Below are 25,890 nucleotides of genomic sequence, written 5' to 3'. Positions count from 1 at the left end.
AAGGAGCACTGGATGAGGCAAGCCAATTCGAATCTTAGCCTCCCTTTCTCTTTCAGCTGCCTTCCCTGTAGGATAAGCCATTGGTTATGAGCTTTGTCCCTCTTTTTGACCCCACTGCCTTAGCAGCTTTTGACAGAATGGAGTTTTGGTCCTGATTTCCAGCAGTAAATGCTGTTTGTCTCAGAGCACAGGAAGAAATTATCTCTTCTCCCAGTGGGCAGTTCATGCCATGCAGTCTCGTGGGCAATAATTAAGCATAGTGAGCCATGCTATAGGTTTCCCTCTTTCCTTATGGGCATTACCTGATGAGCTGAAATGCAAAGAGTCTAAGCATTTACAAGTGACACCTTCTTCCTCTTTCTTTCTTAACCCTGCTGGAGTACAGTGGCTACTTGGTGGTGCAATGTCTGAAAAGGGCTGATGTTTTTTGAGAGGATGAATCTAATAGTAAATGCACATCTTCCATACAGCTTTAATCAAATCCCTTTGTACTTTAAAGTTATTTGGTTCTGGTCAAAAAGAGATTCCAACCCTTGCATTCATCCTACCCTGGCAAGCAACCTTTAAGAAAACCACAGGGTGATGTAATGAGTGGATAAATGGAAATATAAACAGCTCTGGGGAAACCAGCAGTAGCAGTCAAGTAAATACTTTGCAATGACTGCTGACTTTTACATGACGTTATTTGAAAGGAAGAATGAGTAATCTATTAAGGTTAGCAACTGAAGACAGGTTTGTATGTGCCGTCTTAAAAAAAACAACATCTTTGTGTTTATTTCTAAAAGGTATCCCTTGGATATATGCCAGGTCTATACCATTTGATACTGTTCTGCTCTGGCACCTGTATGCTTAGCTTTGTAATATATCATCTGTATGCTTTAGCTTTGTAATATAAAATATTCAACAGGTAGGGAGGTTTTCCTGCCTGAGTCAAGCATACAGTAACTTAATCTTAAGAATGGCTCTGGGGGCAGTCCTTAGTGGCATCTTGAGCAGACATATTAATTTATCAGCCATCTTGGGGAAATGACATTTTCAGAATGGTATATTGTGCCAATCTGATGGTGTGGGCATGGGTGTTTGCAGGATTTTTTTTTAAATTTTTTTATTTTTGGTGGGGTTTGGTGAGGGTGGAGTATGAATATACAAATATGTGCCTATGGTTCCATGTTAATTCACTCATGCATTGTGAGGTGGGGGGAGCTACTACCCCCTTGCCTTCCTGCAGATGCCAGCCAATGAGTGTGGGCCTATGTCCCCTGCCTGCCCCTATAACTATAGCAGAACTGGTAAACTCCTATCCCAACATCCTACGGCCCTTGCCTATATCCATTTGTCCTATTTTCTTATAGGATGAGGCCATAGCTCTTTGATAGAGCATCTGCTATGCATGGGGCTTTGGCTGCTGGGGCTTTGGCTGCTGCTGGGGCTTTGGCTGCTGCTGCTGCTGCTGCTATATAGGGCAGGCTAGCCCAAGGGCGCGAGCCTCTTGGCGCGAGCCGAAGGGCGAGAGCACAAGGGCTCTCGTCCTTGTGGCTCTCTGCCGTGGGGCAAGCTGCCTGAGGACCAGAGGATCTCTCTCCTTCCGCCCTGAAGAGCCATCTTCTCACAATTAAGAAGTCAGCAGGAGACTACGCAAGCCTGGTTTTGTTTTGTTTTTAATTAAGCCAAGAAGCCGTGGTGGGTTAGTCTGGGGAGATGTGTCTGGGGGAGCAAAAAAGTGGGTCTGGAGCGGGGGCGGCAATATCACAGGTAGCGGGCAGAGGGAGGTATGGCGGTGGGAGTTGGGCAGGCCGTTACAGGGGAAAACGGTCCAGGCAATTGAGGCCTGTTCCTTTTTCCGGCCCTTCTCCCAACCCTCTGACCCTAGGGAGCTCTGGGAACACTCCTTCGAGGATTAGGGTGCTGCTGCTGAATGCCAGGTCAGTTAACGCAAAAACATCTCTCATCCACGATCTGATTGTGGATGAGCGTGCTGACCTGGTATGTGTGACGGAGACCTGGTTGGATGCGCTGGGCGGGGTCGGTCTCTCTCAGCTTTGTCCTCCAGGTTTCCAGATCGTGCAGCAGCCCCGCCTCGAGGGTCGGGGAGGAGGCGTTGCGGTCATCTTTCGAGAGACCCTCCCCGTTTCCAGGTGCCCGGTCAGGCAATCTCAGAATTTCGAGTGTTTGTCCTTGAGGGTGGGCCTCCGAGATAGGCTGGGGATTCTGCTGGTGTACCGACCACCCCGCTGCACTTCAGTCTCCCTACCTGAGCTGGCGGGGGTGGTCTCGGAGGTGGCCTTGGGTTCCTCCAGGCTTATTGTTTTGGGGGATTTCAATGTCCACGCTGAGGCCCCCCTAGTGGGTGCGGCTCAGGATTTCATGGCCTCCATGGCAACCATGGGCCTGTCTCAATTGGTATCGGGCCCTCTCCGGCTTAGTGGAGCCCGTTCCGCTCCTTGGTTTTCCTCGGAGCTTAGGGCGATGAAACAACTCGGACGACGGCTGGAGCGACGCTGGAGGAAGAGTCGTCACGAATCCGATCGAACACGGGCTAGAACCCATTTTAGGGACTACGCCGTGGCGGTGGGGGCGGCGAAGAAACGTTTTTTCTCCGCCTCCATTGCGTCTGCTCAGTACAGGCAAACAGAGCTGTTTCGTGTGGTGAAAACATTGCTCCACACATCCCCCCGGACAATGGGGGAGGAGCCATCTACAGCTCTTTGTGATCGGTTTGCCTGTCATTTTGCAGATAAAGTCGCTTGCATCCGTGCTGACCTGGACTCCAGAGTTTTGGCAGTTCCGGCAGACGTGCCTTTGGTACCATCTGGTCCCGTTGTGTTGGATTCTTTTCGGTTGGTGCGGCCTGAGGATGTGGACAAGATCCTGGGCAGTGTGCGGGCGACTTCGTGCGCTCTTGACCCTTGCCCTTCATGGCTAATAAAAGCTGCCAGGGAGGGGACAGGTAGATGGCTGGAGGTGATGGTTAATGCTTCATTAAGGGAGGGCAGGATGCCATCGTGCCTTAAGGAGGCGGTGGTAAGACCTTTATTAAAAAAGCCCTCCCTTGATCCCTCCAGCCTGGACAACTATAGACCTGTGTCTAACCTGCCCTTTTTGGGCAAGGTGATGGAGCGTGTGGTGGCGTCCCAGCTGCAGAGGGTCTTGGATGATACGGATTATCTGGACCCTTTTCAATCTGGCTTCCGCCCCGGGTATGGGACTGAGACTGCCTTGGTCGCTCTAGTGGATGACCTACGCCGGGAACTAGACAGGGGGAGTGCGTCCCTGTTGGTTCTGCTGGACCTCTCGGCGGCGTTCGATACCATCGACCATGGTATCCTTCTGGGCCGCCTCTCGAGTATGGGAATCGGAGGCACTGCGTTGCAGTGGTTCCGGTCCTTTCTTGAGGGGAGGGTCCAGAAGGTGGTGCTGGGGGACTACTGCTCGGCCCCGTGGCCGTTGGCCTGTGGGGTCCCGCAGGGTTCGGTCTTGTCCCCCATGCTGTTTAACATCTACATGAAGCCGCTGGGAGAGGTCATCCGGGGATTTGGACTGAGTTGTCAGCAATATGCGGATGACACTCAGCTCTATCTCTCCTTGTCATCTGATCCTAGGGAGGCGGTGGATGTCCTGAACCGGGGACTGGAGGCCGTGATGGGGTGGATGTGGGCTAACAAACTGAAATTGAATCCGGATAAGACGGAGGTGCTGTTGGTCAGTAGGAGAGCCAATCGGGATGTGGAGATTTTACCAGTTCTGGATGGGGTTGCACTCCCCTTGAAGGAACAAGTACGCAGCTTGGGGGTACTACTGGACCCGGCTCTGCTTTTGGAAGCTCAGGTGGAGGCGGTGGCCAGGGGTGCCTTTGCACGGCTTCGGCTGGTGCGCCAGCTGCGTCCCTTTCTCGAGAAGGCAGATCTGGCCACAGTTACCCACGCCTTAGTCACGTCGCGGCTGGATTACTGTAACGCGCTCTACGTGGGGCTGCCCTTGAAGAATATCCAGAAACTGCAGCTAGTGCAAAACGCGGCAGCGAGGGTGTTATCCAGAGCTGCCCGTTGGGAACATATCACCCCCATTTTGAAAGAACTGCACTGGCTACCGGTTCGTTTCCGGGTCCAATTCAAGGTGCTGGTTTTGACCTTTAAAGCCCTAAACGGTTTGGGCCCAGGGTATTTGAGGGACCGCCTGCTCCCAAGGGTTGCTGCCCGCTTGACGAGGACATCTGAGGGGGCCTTGCTCCGGGTGCCGACAATGAGAGAGGCCCGGCTGTCGTGCACTCGGGACAGGGCCTTCTCTGTTGCTGCCCCCAGACTCTGGAATGCTCTCCCAGTGGTCATTCGCTCCTCGGACTCCATCATGGCTTTTAGAAAGCTTGTAAAGACTTGGCTTTTTATCCAGGCTTTTACATAATCGTTTTTACTGCTGCTTCTGGGTGTTTTTATTTCTTGTATTGTTTTATGCCTGTTTTTATATGTTTTTATACTCTTAGCATGTTGTTTTTATTGTGTTTTTATTGTATGTTTTTAACTTTTGTAAACCGCCTTGGGGTTATATTTTAACGAAAGGCGGTATAAAAATGCAAAAATAAATAAATAAAAATAAATAAAATGTAGAACGTCCCAGGTTCACTCCCTGGCATCTCCAGAGAGGACTGGGAGGGGCTCCTGCCTGAAACCTTGGAGAGCTGCTGCTAGCCAGTAGAGACATTACTGTGCTATTTTATTTATTTATTTATTTGCTACATTTTTATACCGCCTTTCCGCCTTGACAAGGGCAACAAAAGCGGTTTGCAGTATTAAAAGAAGCAAATTACGGAAGATTAATAAAGCGTCTCAAGCTGTTGGTCTTTTCAGGAGCTGAGGACAAGAGCTCCCTGGCCTGGGTGCCTCCTTTCTTGCCTTCCTCTCAGGGCACACTGGCCTTTCAGTCAGGGGCAGAGCCACCATTGCACGCCTGGGTTCAAAGAACCTGGGCTGCCATCAGTCAGGAGCCACGAGTGTGTATCCAGATACGCCCCCCTGTGTCTGACTTCAGACGCAGGAAGTGTTATTTTGGTGTCCTAAACGGTCTCCCTCCCAAACGGGGCCACGCGGCCTCGTTTAGGAGAGAGATTGGCCCATGTTGCATTGGCAGCACTGCTGGAACGGCTCTCCCTGCCTTTAAGGTACGGAGAGTCACTCCAGCCCACGCTGCCCTATTTGGGAAGAAGACCACGTCCCCCGTGTCTGACATCAGACGCGGGGGCGTGGCTAGCCAGGGCCAGGGGGCCGTGGCGGCAGCCACACATGGGCCACCGCCAGCCTCCCTACGCTGTTGCTTTCAGTACTCCTGGGAAGGTGCTAGATAGACCAATGGACAGACTCCATATAAAACAGCTTCCTATGTTCCTCATTCACTGTGATTCAACTTCTCAATTTGATTATCAGTTAGTCATCAGGTCAATATACTAATTAGCTTCTGTTCAACATAAACCTTTTGACACACAAGCGTTTCTAATACAAAGTCACTAAGATCCCCCCCCCCGCCCATTTCATTTGTGTTTTTCACCACCCTTCTCCCAGAAGCTAAGAGTGGGTTGCGATTATAGCATTACAAAATAATAAACTTAAAATGACATATTCAAGATGATACCCCTGTGTGTCAGGAACACTGAAGAGGGAAACAGTGCTTGGATTTGTGGGGTGAGGCGGGCCTTAATCAAGCCCTGCTCCAGCTCCTTGATTTCCCCAAACGTTTGCCAAATCATGTTCCATAGCCTTCTAAAAATAGGTAAGGGACAGGCCCTTTCTGTCCTCTGTAATTTGAACACTGGAGGAAACTAGTGGATGAATCCTGATTCATAGACAAGGGTTAGACTGAAGATTTTAAAGGAAAAACCCTTGAATTTTAGCTGATTTTTAGCAATTAATTTCTTTGCATATATTTAGATGACAGATTACTCCATGACATGATCCTTCAGTTTGTTTTTTGATGTCATCAAATATTTAGGGCCAGACTAGATGTACACCTAAAATTGTGCTTTAAGAGGTGTGGTAAAAACAAAATAATCTCTTCTTTTATTAAAAACAAATAAACAAAAGGCAGTCCTGCTTAGGCTGGCAGTGTGCAAAGAGAAAGGTTATTTTCCTACTAAATATCAACCCTCTTTAAACCTTTTTTCAGTAAAATAGCTACTTGCACAAAACTTTACATGTGTTTTCATGTGAGTATTTTGTGCAGACACGTTACATATTTTATTTATTTATTGTTTACATACTGTCTTTCATTTTTAAAAATCCCGAAGTGGTTCACAGTATAATTAAAACAATGCACAATTAAAATAATACACAATTAGAAGTACAAATATTAAATTGATATATAAAAATATAATCTATTTCTATTTAAAAGTTTAAAGACCTATTTAAAATAGGTTTTATTTTATATATTGCATAAACTTTGCAATATATTAACAAGAATGGCCATTCTTTGCATGGTCACATATAGGGGCAGATTAACCTTTTTGCTGTTCTCCCTTTTGTCCCTAAAGATTGCTGGTGGTGGGAAGGGGCACGATGGTGGCTGGCTGAAGCTGCAGGGAGGGTGAGGCAGTGAGGAAGGGAGAGTCACAGTGCCCCCCATTTTTTTTACCTCCAAGCTGCAGGTGGCAGCGGCGAGCTCCAGCTCCTCCCCCCCTCCCCTCTCGCTAGCTGACTGAACGGCCGGGCTCTACTCTCTGTAGACTGCAGCCCGCTTCTGGCTTTCCTTGCACGAAAGCCACTTGCTACTGCTGCCGCCGTGGTTTTTTTCCAAATCAAAGTGCAAGGGGGTACTTCCCTTTGCCACCACCACTCCCTGTAGATACTGCCACTGCTCCTCAAATTTTGCTGCCGCTGTAGGCAGATGCCTGCCTCCTCTCACTCGCATGAATCTGTGCCTGGTCACATAAATGACCACTGTCTGCATGTTTTAGTCACTAGTATGATGGTAGCCTGGTGCAAATTTGTTACTTCAAACACATTCAAAAAAGTTCAGTTTTGCTTTCTCATGGCTATTGGATTAAAGAATTATGTTGATTTCCTGCGAAATAATATTTTGTGTCACAAGAAGTCAGATGACTCGGCATGAAGAAATTTAAAATGTAGAGCTTTGTGCAAATAGATTCAAAGTCTCAGAGAATACAAACGCCGCTAGAATATGTAGTGTTCATTCATGTTAAGTGTGATTCATAAGCAAATTGATTGACAGCATGGCAGATTTTGAAATGGCCTGAATGTTCATTGTAAGTAGTAGAAAAACAACATTTGGCCTGGTCCTTCCTCCTAGTTTTAATGGTGTATTTAACTGCGGGGTATCATTGTGAACACAAGCTTTAAGCTGACTCTTTCTAGAAACAGGTATGGCTGAAGAGAAGGAAGGAGTGATGGAAGAGCCTAAGCCCTTCCAGACAGCCAGCAAACAGAGTAATGAATAACATGCCACTGGGGACCAGTTAATCTAACCTTATGAAAAGGTGAAAAGTATACAACTGGGAAAAATAACACAGTATAATAATCAGCATGCAATCGTAGGTGCTAAAACCATATGCAGCTAGACAAATAAATGAGGTTCGCTCCCAGTGCCATGTGATAAATCATTCACAAAGAATTCAGTCTCTCCGCTCCCTCCAAAGAAAGAAAACAAATTACTCCAGGCACAAAGTCATAACTGCAACCCCCACAGCTGCTGTTAAGGCGCATGAGGGCAGGAGGGGGAAAGAAGAGAGAGAGAAGAGCAAAGTGGCAGGGGAGCAAGGTGTCATGCAAAGTTAGAATGAAATGTCAGAGTGCTTTACTGGGACCCCATGGATTGCTGTTGGGGTGAGGATAAAAACGGGTAGGGTCAAATTCCTCAGCCACTGCAGATAGTATAGTCCAATTAAGCAGTAGTTAATTTTCAGTAAGAGAGGTGCTGGGGCTCAAGCTGTCTGGGCTAATAATCCTCTCTGACCTGAGAGCCTCTACTTTCTTATCCCAGATGTGGTTGGGCAGGCTCTATGCACTCATGTGGGGAGACAAATGCGCTCTTCATATGGTCGAGGGTATTCGTATAACTTTGCATGTTCTGGAGTCGTGCTTTAAAAAAAGCTTTGAAAATAGCTTTAAGAGCAGGACCCTGACTGCAGTAAAATGTCTATAAGGGTGAGCCAGAGGAGACAGTGTTAAAGATCTTTTTTGTTTTGTTTTGTTTTCCAAAGGATATTTCATATCCTTTGTGAACTGCCTAGAGCCTTTTGACTCAGGCAGTATGTAAATAAAATAAATATCAGGAAAAAATTTGGAAACCCACATAGTTAATTGGCATCCACATGCAGAAAGAGTTCCTGTGTGTGTGTGTGTGTGTGTGTGTGTGTGTGTGTGCACGTGCACGTGCACATGCACAACTTCTGTGCATGTGCACATAATTTATGCATACACAAAAGCATCTGTTTTAAATAAATGTGTGTGCATGTGCACAAACTACCTTCAAAGCAGTGTTCCTTGCTGCTTTATATATAAAGAGATTTGTGTACTTCCTACAGATGCCCTCCTTTTACTTTTGGACACAAATACAGTAGTCCATAATTCCAGAAGTATGGGGCACGCAAGTACTTCAACTTCAGGTGTGGGGAAATATGGCTTCCGCATTCTCACTCCTTCTCCAACATTTGGTGATACCTACTCAACACTTTTACATCTTCTGGGAAGTGGGGCAACTCCACTATTATCCAGAAGCTTTTTGAGCTACAGGTTGGTTTGTTGTGTAGGGATGTCAACATACACATCTTTGTGCAGCCCACCTCCCTTCTTGTGCCGCAGTTGGGGCTTCCATTGCAGGGCTGGGGTTTGTGTGGGAGAGGGAAGAAAGTTAGTATCTCTGGACATGTAGTCCACCTTGGCCCCGGCCTTACGGTGGTATTTGAAATGACTAAGCCAGAACTAGTTAGAAAGTCTCTGGCTTACTATTCAACATTTCTATATTCTGCTTATATACCCAAACCTAATGTAGAAATAAACATTTACATGGCTTGTTGCAGAGCTACAGGTTTGGGTGGACTCTTGTCAAGTTGCCCTCTGCCTGCTCCCTTCATTATTTTGCTATGTAAACTGCTCTGAGAGCTTTTGAAACTGTTGAAAAACAGCTACTAGGGAGAGGTCCTTTTCAGTGGTTGCACTCAATTTATAGAACAGCCTCCCCAGTGACGTTTGCGTGGCATAGTCACCGATAATATGAGAGAGAGGGAAATTCAGGCACCCATTCGGCAAAAGCCGGCTGGGAATGAGCTCCAGAGGGCTTGCGCCGCCCTTCCAGGGCTTTGACCAGTGGGGAGAGCCGAGCTGGGCAGCCTGGGTTCTTTGAATCCATCTGCCCTGTTATAGCTCTGCCCCTTTCCCTTGCTCTCCCTTTAATTTCCTTCGCTCTCCCTCCATGGAGGACTCGCTCGGGCCTTCCAAGGCTCTGGCCATGCCCCTTGTGTGTGATGTCACGTGCTAGGAGTGTCACTGGCATGTGTGTTGCGCACACCCAGTGGAGCCACCGAGGATGGGGACAAACCTGGGCCACAGTTCCCGTTGCTCTCCGGTGCCCAGAACCCAGCCCAGAGCTCTTTTGAGGAGTGTTTGAAGAATTAGGGACAAACTACAAATTATTTTGCACTCCCCATGTTCATTTGTTTCTCAGTTGCAGTTCTGGGGGCTCTGAGTTGAATGGGGGTCATGTTGTAGGGGTGAGGGTAACCCCTTGTCCTGTGCTAATTCCCTGAGGCAGTTCCCCCATTCTGCCCACTATAACTTGCAGAGAGAACATACAGGCACTTGCCTGGGCCTGTATCTTCTCCCTTCACATCTGATAGCTGCTTCAGGATGGTAATTTAAGCGAGTGGAATTCCTCATCTTGCTATCACGTGACATCAGGGCGCTTTCCAGACTAGCTGCTCATCAGCAGCGAAATGCCTCTGTTCGGGCAAGTCGCATTTGAAATGTAAACAGCAGGGGGGCAGTCTTGCGGCAAATAACAACCCAAAAATACAGCAACTTTTTCACACTGGATATATATCGTCCTTGCTCTATATCGCAGCAATTAAATTTGCAACAAGGCATTGAAAATGTGAACGACACCCTGCTGTCCGTGTAGGGACTGCGGTGTCAAGACAGAGGAAGTGTGGAATCACACTTCCGAGATTCATCCCGACCCCATTGTAGGGTCGAGTCTGGAAAGCACCCAGCTTGTCTGACACACAGGAAAACCCTGTAGCTTCACACCCTGCCTCCCTTTCAGCCCATTGATCCACTTGATGGGCATACAAAACTGTATGCCCACATTTAGATGGAGATAATTGGATAAGGTAAGGGGAAGTATTTCAGCTGCATACTGCGATTCTATTTAGAATAGCTGGTATAGTCCACTAATCTTGTACTGCATATCTTTCACCAAGTACCAATTACAGACAGAATTCTTCCCAAAGAGTCTTGGAGACATTTTTGCTGTGCTTCTTTGGGCTTCATCTCGACTGCTTTTACTTAGTTTGTGAATACTGAACATTGTTACTGTATATGATTTGGTATGTATTTCACTGCAGTCCTAAGAGTAAGCTGGAGAGCAGGATGGAATGCGGTAAGTGGTAAAAAGTGTCTAATGTGTTGCTTGGGAAACCAGAAGTTTCCCAATGGGGTGTGTGTGTGTGTGTGTGTGTGTGTAGAGGAACAGAAATTGAATCAAGATAGAGCATTTGCTCTTTTGAAAGCTGCTGTTGGAAATGCCAAAGAGAGGAGCTGTGTGTTTGTCTTGCACTACCCTCACCCCCATTATGAAATGTTTCAAGGGTTCCTATCTAATCCCAGAGAGCATTCCATGAAAAGTGCAGGTGTTCTTACATGAGAGCGGGTGAGGAAAGAGAGACTTAAGCATATATTCCTCTTGGTGTTTGCTCAGCTGTGTTGCGCTCCCAGTGTGAAGAGGGCTTGTTGCCCTTCCCTCACAGGCTGCATCCATGCTTTGTAGGCTTGGGGGAAATGCTGGCTTCTCACATGGATTTGAAAGGCCTGTCAGTTCCTGAGTGTGTTGAATGGGTATGGGGATTTTTGGACAGGGAGTTGTCTGTGGCAAGTTTTATGGCCTGTCTATCTCCACTGAGCATTTGATCTGGGGCTACGAGTCTCCATCTTCAATGCCTCGGCCTTAGCATTTCACACCTGGTGTACTATTATCGGACACAAGACACTTGGTGCCTGAGGCAGAAAATCTGAACAGTACCACCCATGATGAGAAAAGTATAATAATATATGTTTTTTTTTAAAAAAAATCATATAAGTGCCTCCTCCTGGCTCAGCCTTTATTGAAATACACCCCAGTTATTGCTATAATTCTGCCACAACGATTCATGGAATTTTGAGATATTCGTTTGGCATTAGGTTCAGAGTGCCACTGAAATGGCTTTTATTCTGCAAATCCAGACAGCACAACTTTTATTTGGGGTTGCTCTGAACCCTTTCCTTTCCATCTGTTTGTGTCAGAGAGAACTGGCCCATTTTTCTAATAGCTGGCTGCCTCATTGGGTTTAGTGCTTACCCCTCTATCCATCATTAATGCATTCAGAGGGGAACGTGATCTATTTGCTGCAGACTACATGAGTCCGGGAGACTTGGTACACTCCTATGAATGGAATTATACATTTCTCAAAAAGATCTATTGGTAGGGAAAAGGTTATTCACAAATAAGCCATATTTCATGGTGCACTTTGCTTGAAGCTTATGCAGACTGCAAATACTAGTTTAAAAAGTAGTGTGAAGAGAAGAGAGCACTGAGTGTAAAAGTGTTTGGGGGCTCAACAGCCCCAATTGAAGTATCCTAGCTGTTGTCTTGCTTCTCCTGACTCTTGTTGGAAAATGCAATCAAAATTTCAATCTCCCAAAGGCTTCTTTCCACAATAGCGCTTGGTTGGCAGTATTGTTGGCCTACTTTCCTTGATGACTGTCAAAATGTCACAGCAAAAATAGAATAATGTGACAGTCTCATTCTTTTAGAAATGGCCACAGCCTTGTTGTTGTGGCCAAGTTGTCACTCAGCACCGCCTTCCGCCAACCATTCAGTGTTTTGAACACTGACTGGCATCCAGAGCAAGGAAGTGCTAGTGCAGAGGGGAGCAGACTAATTGCACTGGTGCACTGGGGAAGGGTCAGTTTTTGATCTCTCCTTCCCCACGGAGCTCTAAGTGTCACCCGAAAATATGTCCATGAAGGCCATATAACCCACAAGGACATACTTTCAGGTAGCACTAAGGACTTCCTGGGGAAAAGGAAATCATCAAAAATTGCCCCTGTGAATTGGTGCAATTAGTCTGGAAGTCAAAATAAGAACATAAGAACAGCACTGCTGGATCAGGCCCAAGGCCCATCTAGTTCAGCATCCTGTTTCACACGGTGGCCCACCAGATCCTGCTGGAAGTCTACAGGCAGGAGTTGAGGGCATGCCCTCTCACTCACTGTTGCTTTGCTGCAACTGGTACTCAGAGACATCCTGCCTTTGAGGCTGGAGGTGGGCTATAGCCCTCGGACTAGTAGCCATTGATAGACTTATCCTCCACGAAGTTATCCAAACCCCTCTTAGCCATCCAGGTTGTTGGCTGTCACCACATCTTGTGGCAGAGAATTCCACAAGTTGATTATGCGCTGTGTGAAAAAGCACCTCCGTTTATTGGTCCTCAGTTTCCTGGCAATCAATTTCATGGGATAACCCCTGGTTCTAGTGTTATATGAGAGGGAGAAAAATTTCTCTATATCTACTTTCTCCACACCATGCATGATTTTATACTCCTCTTATCATGTCTCCCCGCAGTCATCTTTTTTCTAAAGTAAATAGCCCTGGGTGTTGTAGCCTTGTATCCTGTTGTATCCCCGAAAAGCCAGGTTCAGGGACAGGCATATGCTCAGTATCCTCTGCCGTGAAGATGGATGCAAAGAACTCATTTAGCTTCTCTGCAACCTCCATATGTTCCTTAATAATCCCTTTCACTCCCTCATGGTCTAATGGTCCAACCACTTCCCTGGCAGGTTTCCTGTATCTGATGTGTTTAAAGAAGTTTTTGTTATTCCCCTTGATGCTTTTAGCTAAATGTTCCTCAAACTCTCTTTTCGCCTCCCTTATTGTTTGTGTTCCTTTCTGTTCTCATCATTTGGGCAGGCCTTCCAATTTCAGAAAGAAGTCTTCTTCCCTTTTAAGGCTTCCTTGACATTACCTGTTAGCCATGCTGGCATCCTCCCGGATGCTACTGGATGTTACCACCTGGATGAAACTTGCTAGTTTCTTGCTAGTTTCTTATAAGACTGAGTAAAGTCTTGTTTGTTTCACTTGACTGGCACTCCATTCTGGATGTCAGCCTTTGTTCTCTGTCCTTAACTTATGCATTTCCATTAATTTTAACACAGGTTTATTTTACCGGCCATTTCTCACTTTTTCATGAGAGAAATTTAGTTTTTTTCTAAGCAGGTGTTAATGTTCTGGAACCTCAATTTATAATCCTTTTTCTACTCTGTGTGTGTAATGCACAGTCTGTTGAATAATCAACACTTGGTTCTCTCCTTGTCAATGAGTAGGTATGTGCATGAGCCAATTCGGTGCCTCCTTTGGGAAGGAGCATGTGCACCGGCCATGCACGTGCTGACGCCATGCGGAGGCTGCAGGGGCAAGTGCTACAGTCATGCATGGCATTTTGGAGAGCAGGTGCTGCTGCCGGAAGAGTGGTGGGATAGGGGCCAGCAGTTAAGGAGCTCTTTACCTTACCTTATCTTACCTTTTTAAGCGAACTGTTCCCAGCTTGCCACTCGCCCTGCCCCAAGCCATTTGTGCCCATACCCCTCTGCACACCCCTGTCAATGAGCAGATGTCACTGACCTGCAATATGTAGCTCAGCTTTACTTAAACACCCACACACAAAATTGATAGGAAAGAGACGTTGACAGGAAACATACCTTTGCTGATCATGCAGAATCTGCCTCTCTAGCATAACAGTAAATCTGAACATGAGATTCTAAGTGGTTTTATTTATTTATTTAAAGGATTGGGTTCACTTTTGGAATAATCTATTCAAGGAATTGAGGAGAGGTACCCCACCATTCCTGCAAAAAGTAGTAATCTGACAAATTAGCCAGCATCTCTTGCCTACATTTCTTCTCAGAGAATGGAGGAATGCTCTTTGCTTTTTAAAAAGTTTCCTCTCCCAAAGGAGTTAAAACCAAGAAACAAGTGTTTAAGGAGTTAAGTCATTTCATGAACAAAAAAGTTGTTTCATGCCCCCAAATTAAAAATAAGGTTAACTGGAGGATATTTTACAGGAGAAACTAGAGTAGCGCTCAGACCTGTCTGCTCCAATATTTCATAGGTAATGCAGCCATCTTCTTCGCCAGCCACAAGTATCTCATCTACTCAGTCATTTGCAACCAACAGAGTGATGAGCACATGACACATCTTTTCCTGCCATGATGATGCCATTCCCTTCCTTATCAAAAAACACTCTTAGCTTCTCCAGTTCAGCACTTTAATTCTGTCTTTTAAGATAGTTATCAATAACTTCAGGAAGAGGTTGACAGTGCCCTTCACCCAGATAAATTTAAGATTCAGGCCTGGTTCAGATAAACAGCAAATGAGGTAGGAAACCTTTGTGGCCTGTACCTCTCCAGTCTGCAGTAGGGTGATCCCTTGACTGAATGCATTAAGAAAAAAATCCTGAATATGGAAAACTAGCATGTGAAGTGAGATGCTGACATGCTCCCTGTCATGCTGGTTCATCATGTATAAGGCATTCTTTCACACAGGAGCATTTATCTATTTGATTCCCAGCTTGCAACCTGAAGCAGCACAGTTCTGACACAGATTTACTCAACATCACCTGATGTTTGTGTGAACTAGGACTTGGGCTGAGCATTTCGCTTTGAAACTCTGACCTGCAAAAAGCTCTGTGGAATTCAATGTAAATATGCTTGGAATGCTCTTCATTTCAGTGGAGCATTTTTGTGTTTTCCCCCCCTTAGCTTGTTGCATAAAGCAAATAAATGGGAAACTGAGCAGACCACAGAGGGGATTATTTGGTTTTCCTTCCCTGTGAAAATGAATGACCCTCCTCATTTTGACAGCAGAAGTGTAAATTGTTGTCAGGAGGGAAGTTTGAGTAATTTGGCAGCTTGTGATGTAATTGATTTGTGAGGACGCTCACAGGCCTATTACTGAATGACTCTTCTGTTTGTGTACAGCACAGAAATGGTCACCATTATATATTTTTTTTAAAGTGAAACCTGTCAGTGAAGTGAAGTCAGCTTAAATAACAGCAGAGGCCTGCACTTTTCAAATGTTGATTGTTTTTTTTAAAGTTAAGTCTCCCTGCTCCCTTGTGCAGCTCTGATCAAGTTACTCCCCTCTTATACCAAGTTTGCATACATAGTTAAAAGCATTAGTTGTATAGACTTCTCTATAGCGTTTTTAAAAGCTATCTAGGCAGAAATTTCAAATTCCATATCAAATAAACCTTTCCAAGTCATTTTATAAGCTAAAGGGAACGGCATGCATTGGCCACAGAATCCTCATCGGTTACAGAGAATGTGGGTCTCGTTTTAGATTCTCTGTTGAACTGTGTGTTACTTTTTGTGAACTGCTTGCACTTGGGAGCATGCCCAACACTTTTCCGTGTGTGATTGTGCCTAACTGGAAAGGATCACTTATAAGAGAAGCTTTCACAACGTTAGACCTTCATATCAGGAGGTCCTCAATAAGCCTTCAAAGAAGAGGAGATTCTGTAAAACAGTTTGAAATTAACTGGATTGGGAGATAAAGACCGATCATCTCTGCAGGTCTGCATCATTTCCCCTTTAGCTAGCACAGTACTACAACAAGTTATTCTGGTAAGAACCATCTGCCTACTTTCCTTTTACTATAATCATAATTGATATAATTACCATCTTCACAAGCTAGCCCACTTCAGCCTTAAACATTCACGTGTCTGCCATCATGAATCGGGGTGGATGACATCATTACAAAATATGCTCTTGAGCCGTCCCTATGTGTCCCTACTTCTGTAGCAAATTTGGTTCAAGTCAATTAGGCAGTTCACAAGTTAGTCCTCTTGTGCCTCAAATGTTCATGTCTGCCATTTTGAATTGGCATGGATGACATCATCACAAACTATGCCATTGAGTTGTCCCCATGTTTCACTTACTACATCTGTACCCAATTTGGTTCAGAATTTGGTCCAGGCATTGCGAACTTGATAGGGGGGACGCACGGACACACACAATGCCAGGTGATCTCATAAGCTTACTTTCTTTAAGGAAAGTAGGTTAAAAAACTAGCATACCTTTCGATATTGACCAGTGAAAATAGTGAAATGTGTAGGGGGTATGGCCAAGCAACCAGGGAGCTATGGGATATTATGTTGACTACAAGTTTGCCACAAATGAAAAGCAGGTAATAAAGTGCATGCAGAACATATTATTCCAGACTGACCAGGTGAGCCAGGTCTCTACTCTCCAGCATGTCACAGATGAATATAGGGATACACTTGTCACAACCAATCCTCATGCCAAGGATTACTGTCCACCTCATTATTTCACATTGCTGAAGATTGGATTCCACACATTCAATGCTCTGCACTGTTTCATGTTGTGTACCTATTTGCATGCAGGTGCACTAGAGCCATCACCCACCTGGAGGCTTTACACACATGGCTTTTGGTTCGAATCTCCTTCGGGATGGAGAGTGTGAGTCCACATATCAGCTGCCTTTACTTAGAAGTTCCTTCAGGCTATCGGATCAGTACAGACAGAACTCTGTTTCCCCCCGAATTGAGGCTGCTCATTCTGGCTTATCCCATTTTATGTCCAACATAAAGTAATCCTCTATTTCCAGCGGCTTTCGAAAAAAGCCTGTTATGCCCCACTGCTTTCCCTTGGTGTGTGGAGTAGAGTTTTCCAAAACTCAATGAAGGGGAGTTTGACAGCTGTTGGGTATTGTCTGCTCTGAGTATTTGCAATTGCAAGTGCTGGGGGAGGGAAGGTTTTTAGCAGACTGGTGAAATTCTGTGGAGGGACTCTAGGGGAGGGAGAAATTCCTGAGTTAAATGCAAGCACAAACTGTAAAATGTAAGTCTTAACATAGGCTTTAGATATGCAGAATGGAGACTACAGCCTGATGTAACCTGAGCCTTTTAAAAAAGCTGATTCGCCTGTATTTTTCTTAATGACAGAGAAAGCAATGGTTTCTACTTTAAATTTCCCTGCCTCTGGGGTGTGGGGGTGGGCGCAGATGAGGTGATGAAGGCATTCACTCACAAAGGCAAGTTCATTCTAAAAATCAGCAAAGATTTGGGTCAGATTCGGGTTAAGTGTTCTGCTGTTCGATCCCTTGGCAACTCGTCATGCTGTTTTTCTGCAATGCTGTCAAATTAACAAAACAAAAAAAGCTCTCTCACTGCCTCCTCTGTGAGGATTGGTTGGAGGAAGAACCCAGAACCAGCTGGTGGGAACGCACAGGAAAAAGATCTGCCAGGGATTGTGGAGAGGAGCCGACACTATGTGAACTGTCCGTTCAATGCCCTGAATTAAATATCTTGCGAATCTGCTGTGAAGCAGATTCGCTCTTCAGATACCAAGAGGCATAAAGCCGTGTGTGAATAACCTCCTGGAGATTTAATTCCTAGAGACTCTGGGGTGGGAATCCAGAAGAATGACAACTCTGGCAGCTCACATGAAAAAACAACAAGGTATCCCAAAGGGCAGAAACAGATGCAGTTATTTATCAGGGACAGGCTCCTGAAAATAGTGATTGTCCTAAAGAGGGGCAGTTGGAGCCTAAGGACTAATAACCCACTACACTTCTGGCAAGTGTGCCCACATAAAAACTAGAGCTGCAGTGGTGTGTTGCTACATGTGTAGCTACAGCTGAAACCTACCTGTAGAATCAGACTGTAAGATGCAATTACATAAGAGTAATAGACCTTAACTCCTCATGCTTTGGTTTTCTTACATTTATCAAGAAGGCCTAGATCAGGGCTAGTCAACTTCAGCCCTCCTACAGAGTTGCTGGTCCACAACTCCCATCATCCTTGATTGTGACTGGGGATACTGGGAGCTGTAGTCCTAAAAGCTGGAGGGTCACAGCCCTGGCCTAGAGAGAAGGGCCTCTTTATGTTGTGGATGGTGATATTCCTATTCTCTCTTTTCCAGAGAAAGTGAATTCATGTGACCAAGAGAGGCAAAGTGCTCTGGAAGAGGCCAGGCAGAATCCCCGCGAAGGGATTGTAATCCCTGAATGTGCTCCTGGTGGGCTGTACAAGCCAGTGCAGTGTCATCAGTCTACGGGATATTGCTGGTGTGTTCTGGTAGATACAGGTCGTCCCCTGCCTGGTACTTCCACCCGGTAAGAACTACTTCCTTTTAATTATTCATGTATTTATAAATAACAAAAAAGTGAAATAAATTGCAGGAGCACCATTTTAGCGTTCAGAGTTTGCTGTATTTTCCACCCCCATGATTTCATTCTCTGCGCATTTTTCTGTTGGTAGATAGCCTAAGGGGCCCAGAGCCAGGGAGAGAACTTATTGCCACTTCTCCCAGAGGGAGAGCAATGGTTGTTGTTTTGTTTAAACATGTTCAATATACATTTTCATTATACACCTCCTCCCTACTTTAAGTTCTAGTATAACTGGTTTAAAACTCATTGTTTAAGTCAAGCCATATGGCAATTTTAGGCATAAATATTTTAAGTGATTGTGTATATTTTGTTAACACTTTCAGTTTTCCCTGAGATTTCCATATTAATAGGGAACAAACATGAATTTTGCAAGCTTGTGTAATTTTTCTCATAGGTGCTCTAAGAATGAATGATTGCAGTTGTATGTTGCATCATAAAATGTGGACTCTCCTCCTGCCTCTTGACTTAGTGACTTTGCAGCTGGTATGATCTGATGCCATTGTGTCAGTCAGTCAGTTTTTATTACAGCCATTGGCCAGCCAAAAGATAAAAAACCAGAATAACAAATATAACTAATATATACAAATAGTGGCTGATAATTACACACAATAAATCAGTATACAAGCATCCAGGCTAGATTACTTTAAAAACAACTCCTAAAATTGAGGCCTTAATCTCATAGCAATATAAACAAATTTGGCCACCACTTTTGTGATCTCACAGCATGTGTCCACAAGGCAATATTGTGTATAAAAAAGCTCACACCTCTCAGGAAATCTAACTAACAGGGGGGAAATAAGTTCTTCTCTAACACCTTGATACAAAGAACAATATAACAAAACATGGGTAACCATTTCCAGGAGGCCAGAGCCACAGGGGCAGAAAACTGTAACTGAAGAATCCTTAGCGAACCTCCTTTCCAAAAGAGAGGAGGGCAGCACATTTAAGTGAGCCTGAGCAAATGCAAACCAAAACTTGGAGAAGTGAAGTGTTGTTAGATAATTTGTACCTCTACCTCCCATGGGGGGCGGGGGATTCCAAAATGCAGGGGAGAGCAGTTCCTGTTAGCCGAAGATGTAAGTTCCTGACGTTCAATGTCATGCAACTGTAGAAATAGTATTTCCTTCACCTTATTATTCTCCAGAGTAAGTAGTTCAGAAGGAGACAGTCCCAATTGCATTATTTTGTTGTTTACATAAGATAGCCAGGGGTTTTGATAAGAGTCCAACCATAAGTAATGGAAAAAAGAAAATTCCTGAATCTCTAAACAGAGTTTAATCCATCTAGCAAAAGTAGATTCCCAAGCTTTACAGACTATAGAAAAAGACCCAGATTCCAGGCAAAGAACAGAATATGGCACACACCTAGGCACTACAAAGATTGCCCTTAGGAATATAGACTGTACTCTCTCCAATTCAGTTGTTACCCCCTGTATCCATAATGAGGCTCCAAAAAGTAATTGAGCCACAATCTTAGCCCGAAATACCTGGAGTGCCATAGGTATATACTGGCCTCCTTTAGAATAGTAGAAGCGCAAAAAGGCACTAAGAGTTTTGCAGGCTATATGGATGGAGGACAGCCTATGGGTATTCCAGTTAAGATTATATTGGGGGGAAATGCCTAAATATTTATATCTGTAAACCTGCTCAATACGATTCTGGTTTACTACCCATTTGTATACTTCCTTGGATTTAGAAAAAACCAGGACCTTTGATTTTTTAATAACTGATAACGAACTTGTTATCGTTGCAGTAGCAGGCAAAAGCATACAGCAATCTTTGCAAACCCAGTCTAGTCTGAGATAATACAGCTGCGTCATCCGCGTATAACAACACCGGCACTCATTTGATGCCATTGTGGTGGTTCCACATGAGAGGCACTGGCATAGAGTGGCATGTCTGTTATGCTACTTTCTTTGTCTGTAAGTTGAAGAGCTTTTCAAATGTTCTCTGAGACTTGTAGGTGGAAAGCTAAAAACTCTAAAAGCAGGAAGACACTCAACCCCTGCTTGACCTCAACCAAGTGTTCTGGAATCTCTGGATCAGGTGTCCCTTGAGCACTGGCACTGTCTCAGATACACAGTCCATGTAGGTTTAAGAGGCCATCTAAATAAGCAATCAGACTTTGCTCATTTAGCTGCCTATTCAGTAGTGGTGCTTTTTGCTTGGGGCAGTAAGTCATAATTGCCAGTCCCTTGCTCAGGCTGACAGACCTTTGCAAGCAGTCTGATGGTGACTTCCAAATATCTTGGCTGGCTAAAGTCTTGCAGAGAGAAGGTGACAACATCCTGCCTTCCCATAGACCCCTTCTCTGAGCCTTTCTTGGAAGGCAGCTCCTCTTCCAAGATTTCCGTCCTTTTCCATCCAAAGCTAGCTCCTGTCTACCTGAGCTCTGAATAACCCTCATAGTTTTGAAAAATGTTTCTGAGATGTGGGCAACCCAGGAGTCACCTCCTCCCTATCTTCTCTCCTCTGTTACTGTAGTGATCAGCCACCCCTCCCCATAAAGATATAACCGGAAGTGAACCTGTCCTGACTGACAGCATGGTGAACTCCAGGGCTCAGCCAGTCAGCACACCAGATGGGTGGGACCTAGAGAGCTGTTGGGAGGAAGAAGGCAGTTTTTTGTTAGAGCAGGACATGTGGCCATGGAGAATGGCTGCAGGAGAATGACTTTGCTGGTCCAGGAAAAACAGGAGGACTGGAAGCTTGAACTCTCATCCAAGATTTGGTGAGTTCAAGGAATAGGAAGCCTGGGTTTTGGCTTCTGGAAGTTTAGTCTAGGGAAAAGTTTGTTTAGTCAGGCTTGACATTAGAATTTGTTTCTTTGGTGTAGGATATCCTAATACTAATTCTTTGGGATATCCTAATACTGTTCTAGTATTCATTACCTGCAACATAATTAAAATAAGAAACACTAGCCTAATCCCATTCAACCTAGGGCATAGCAAAAGACTATAAAAATTTAAACGTGCATTAAAACTTATTTTTGTAATCCTATGGCATACTTTACTAAGATTCTTAGTTGTATCTAAGAAAGCTAGAAAGCCTCAAATGGAAGCAGTCTGCAGTAATTGAATAAAACTGTTTTTTAAAGACTTTTCTTTTTACAAGTCTCTCCGAGTTGGTTTTTAACTCGGAAAAAGGGTGGGGTGGGAGAGGGATTTTCTGTGGTGCAAGCACATCCTCAGATGTTCAGCAGCTATCAGTTTTCTCATCCCGTGTAAGCTTACACGTGGAAGGTTTTGGGTACTTATCCAATGGCAAAATAAAGAGAGTTTTCACTGGGATACCACGCCAAGCCCAGGGAGGTTCAAGCTCTGTCAATAAAATGGGTGGCAGCGGCAGCAACATTTTGAATCTGCCAATAATACAGAATAGTTTTAGGAAAAGCCTAGCCAAGCAGCTCAGCAGGGATGATTCAGCATTTCTTTCTCTCACGTGAGCTTGCTCTGAGACAAAGGCTTTAATCCGCTACAATTGCAGATGGAGTTTCTATGCCACCTGGGCAACTTCAGCTTTACTTCCTGCAAGAATGGATTCCCCTCACCCCATGTCCCTGTGGCATATTTCATCAGCTCCTCCAAAGACTGTGCTTCCATCCCAAATTGCTGAATTCTGCCGAGCAGGGCCCTGGAGTGCTGGTGTTGCTGGCACATTGCTCACAGGATCACTGACATTCACACACTTGCCTGTGGTTTTGTCTGCCAAGTCAAATCAGAAGACAGTTCCTGACATGCCTTCTCCCATCTTGGCTTCTCTTGCAATGTTTCTCACACCTAATCCTGCAGTTTGCTCAGGCTGCACTCTGTACAAAGCATTTCCTCGGGAATTCTTGAATCCATGCTTGGAATTCCGAGTAAATGATGTATCATAGCCTACTGACACTTTCACAGGGATGCTGTCAAGGGCTTCTATATGCAGAGAATCCCTGGAATCTTCCTATTTCAGCAGGATTTTAGCTGTTACTGTTTTCTCATACAACCACCCAGAGTCAACAAATTATAATGGGTGCCTGTATATCAGACTGTGGCCATGATTCAGTCCACACAAAATTGGTCTGGACCTTCACTCCAGTTGACTTGGCACTTTACAGTAGGGCTGTGCAAGATTTGCTTTCAAAGTATTGAGGCTGAATCATCTGCACATCGCCATTAACCCCAAGGGGAGGCGACTCTCAGTGCTTACCTCTGTTCAGAGCAGGCCTGTGCACAACACCGTGGAGGGCCATTAAAAGGATCTGAAGCCACAGGAGGTTGCAGTGATGTCTTGGAAGGCATGCAAGGAGTGCTGGGAAGTGTAGTTCTTCCCAGCACTTCTTTCATAGAGCTCTTTGGGGAAAGTACTAAAGATAATTACATTTCCTAGCACTTGCAACATGCCTTCCAAGACATCAGTGTGGCTTTCCACAGCTCCAAATCCCTTTGATGGACCTCAGTGGTGCTGTACTTAGGATCGCTCTGCGTGGAGGTAAGCACCGGGAGCTGCCACCTCCCCATAAAGCTAGGGCTGATAGGGCTAATGATTCGGTTTCAAAGATGAATCTTTTTACAGCCCTAGTGCTCAGTTCCCCACTACTTAGGGGCACTGCCTCCTGAAAAATTCCCTGGAACCATACAATGACAACTTGTGTCGTCATTCAACAGAGCTTGTTGCCTCTAAGCTGTCAGCAGGAGCTTGGATTGTGATTGGTGATGGTCTGCCCCACTTCCACTATCCTTTCCCCTCCCATTTCATGGTGGTCCATGGCCCCCGCTTGCCTTCACATGTGCAAACCATCTGCCAAGGCTGTTGCTGCTTCTTTGAGAGTTTATACCAAACTACGATCTGAGCATCAGGATTCAGGAATTTCTCCAGAGCCATTCAGTCCATCAAACTCTCATAGGTGTTCATATTTCTCCTTTTCCTTTTTGTTCAGTATTTTTCTGGCAAAACCTGAGGGTCCTTTGTTCCCAGTCCTGAGACTCCAAAGCTCTAAGTCTTTGAGGTGACTTTGAAACACTTCGGCTGAGCCTTTTGAAATAAATTTTTGTAATGCAGCTTGTTCCCAGGACCCAGTTCATCTAATACATTCAGTGCCCCCAGTTACTTGGCAAGGAGGGCAGATATTCTCTGGGACAGAATAGATCTTGAACATTTTTTCAAAAGCAGCCAGGAACTTTCGGTGCAGCCTGCTTCGAACTGCAGGAATACACCAATCCTGTTGCTTGCCATATAAACATACTGTATAAAGTTGCCTTTCAATGAGTTAGATCATTGGTCCATCTAGGTCAATACTGTCTACCCTGATTAGTGGTGGATCTCTAGGGTTTCAGATTGGGGTCTTTCCTAGCACTAGTTGGAGATTCCAGGAATTAAATCTGGGACCTTCTGCATGGCCTGCTATTGAGCTATGATCCCTTCCTGGCTGGCTGCTGTGTTGGCTTTAAGACAGGAGTGAGAGTCCCTGAAATTCAAATGTTAAGAACCTACTTTTTAAAAAATCTCTTCATTTTTTTAGATACGAGACCCCTGTGTGTGAAAGCGATGCCAGATCAAGGAGCACAGAAATTGATGACCCATTCAAGGAAAGAGAACTTCCAGGTCAGAGTAGAGGAGAATTCTGCATGTCTTTCTCCATGGCGTTCTCCACACAGCAGGCTTTATCACGATTTTTGTGGGAAGCTTCACTGCGGACTTAAAGTTATCCCCAAAACCTGACACAAAAAGTGGGGGGGGGGGGTTTAGGTGGGATATAAATCAGGCTGTACTCTAACGCTCAGTGAAAAAACTGAATTGTGTGTGAAGTGCTCCCCGATAGCTCACAGGGACTTTGGGGTAAATTTGCCTGATATGTGAATGCACACCCTCCATTCCGGAGGAGATGCGAGCTAAAGGGCTAAAGCCCTGTGTGAAAAACTCCAATCTCATTTGCTTACCCCCAGCTTAGATTTAATAGGGGAAGGATGGCCCAGAGGTCACCAGGGATATCAACCAATTGACTTCAGGATTTTGAGTTTTATATCTGTACTAATACACTTGTTTATCATCACTATGCTCCCAGAAAACAATTTCAGATTATGAAGAGATTGATTTTCTGCTTTCATGTCAAATCTAAAACTAATATGAATGGGGAGTAGAAATCTTTATTTTCCTGTTAACTGGTCTCCTCCCTGCCTCCCATTATTTCCACTGAGTATACACCCAAGGAATTCTGAGGTACAGTCTGTAAATGTGCAATAAGGAACAGCCATCAGAAACACACCTACCTACAATATAACCTACCTACAATATAAGAGAAAGAACATAGGCCAGTTTCCCCCTGCCATTATATGGTTTCTCTCCCTTTTGCAGGCTGCCCAGAAGGGAAGAAGGTGGAATTTATTACCAGTTTACTGGATGCTCTCACCACAGACATGGTTCAGGCCATTAACTCAGCTGCACCTGCTGCAGGTGGGAGGTGAGTCTGAAAGGCATTCAAGCTGAACTTAAACAAAACTGCCAAAGATTCTTAGATGTGTCTGGTTGTCGGTTCTGAACTGTAGATCATTCTTAATCTGGTAGAGTAATACCCAAGGGGAATTTAAGCTCTGAATCATTGTATGAAACCCAAATAGCCACTCTCAAGCATGCCTTAAAGTGCCTACAGGGCTAACCCAACATGTGCTGGAGGCAAGGCATCACAAATGCTGCCCTTTCCTGGCCTTAACCAAATGTCATGCAGTGCCTTCTTGCATCAAATCCCACGCCCTTATCTGGCAGCACATGGTGCAAAGAGCTGCTCCCCCTCCCCACACGCCCAGGATTTGAAAAGGGAGAGGGAGAATACATGAGGGCTAGAGCGTCTCCCACAGCCAACCAGTCTTCTCTCCTTCATGCTTCCTCTTCTGCTCCATTTCCCTCTTTTTAAATGCATGGAACATAGGAGGAGGCAGCAGTAGATGGCAGAGGCAGATGGAGGGAGCTCCTACCCTCATTAATTCATCACCTGAAATGACTACCACAGTCTTTCTCATGGACATGCTGGCCCCCTGAGTGCCTGAAAAGTATCACTCCACATTTGCTCTGTGAAATGAGCAATCAGGTTGCTGTTCTAGTGTCTGCCCTTCGAATCCCTTTAGAAATGTGGTGGTTTAATTATTGGGATATGAGCATTAGTCTGTTATCAGTCTAGAAGTAGCAGCAGGGTACACATTTAACTTCACTGGGGGACTTTTCTCAATTCCCGGATTGGCTAGAGCATATGACCTGGTCTACCCTTGTATGAACAGTACACCACTTGATTAATTCACACTTGCCTGAACTTGCCTGAAGTACACCAAACGTTTGTGTACATAACTTGACGACTTACATGTGAATGTGTGAATTGATTCACTTAAGTGATATAAAGGTTCTGTCCTGGATTTGATCTATAATGACTTATTGACACATGACAGTTACCACTTGATGCTAGTTACATACGAAGCTGCCTTAT

At 45.1% G+C, this 25,890-nt stretch overlaps 1 protein-coding gene across 6 annotated transcripts in view; it reads left to right on the top strand.

The window, feature by feature from the left end:
- SMOC1 (SPARC related modular calcium binding 1) overlaps positions 1-25,890 on the top strand; it is a 136,706-nt gene that overhangs the window by 84,764 nt on the left and 26,052 nt on the right. For all 6 annotated transcript variants that reach the window (XM_053257308.1, XM_053257300.1, XM_053257337.1 and 3 more), the window contains 3 exons: positions 18,192-18,384; positions 23,938-24,020; positions 24,771-24,876. In XM_053257308.1, coding sequence (XP_053113283.1) covers positions 18,192-18,384; positions 23,938-24,020; positions 24,771-24,876 — 382 coding nt within the window. The remainder of the gene's footprint in view (positions 1-18,191; positions 18,385-23,937; positions 24,021-24,770; positions 24,877-25,890) is intronic.

Source organism: Hemicordylus capensis, chromosome 1, assembly GCF_027244095.1.
Source record: "Hemicordylus capensis ecotype Gifberg chromosome 1, rHemCap1.1.pri, whole genome shotgun sequence".
Taxonomy (NCBI): Eukaryota; Metazoa; Chordata; class Lepidosauria; order Squamata; family Cordylidae; genus Hemicordylus; species Hemicordylus capensis.
This window is presented reverse-complemented; position numbering and strand designations above follow the sequence as displayed.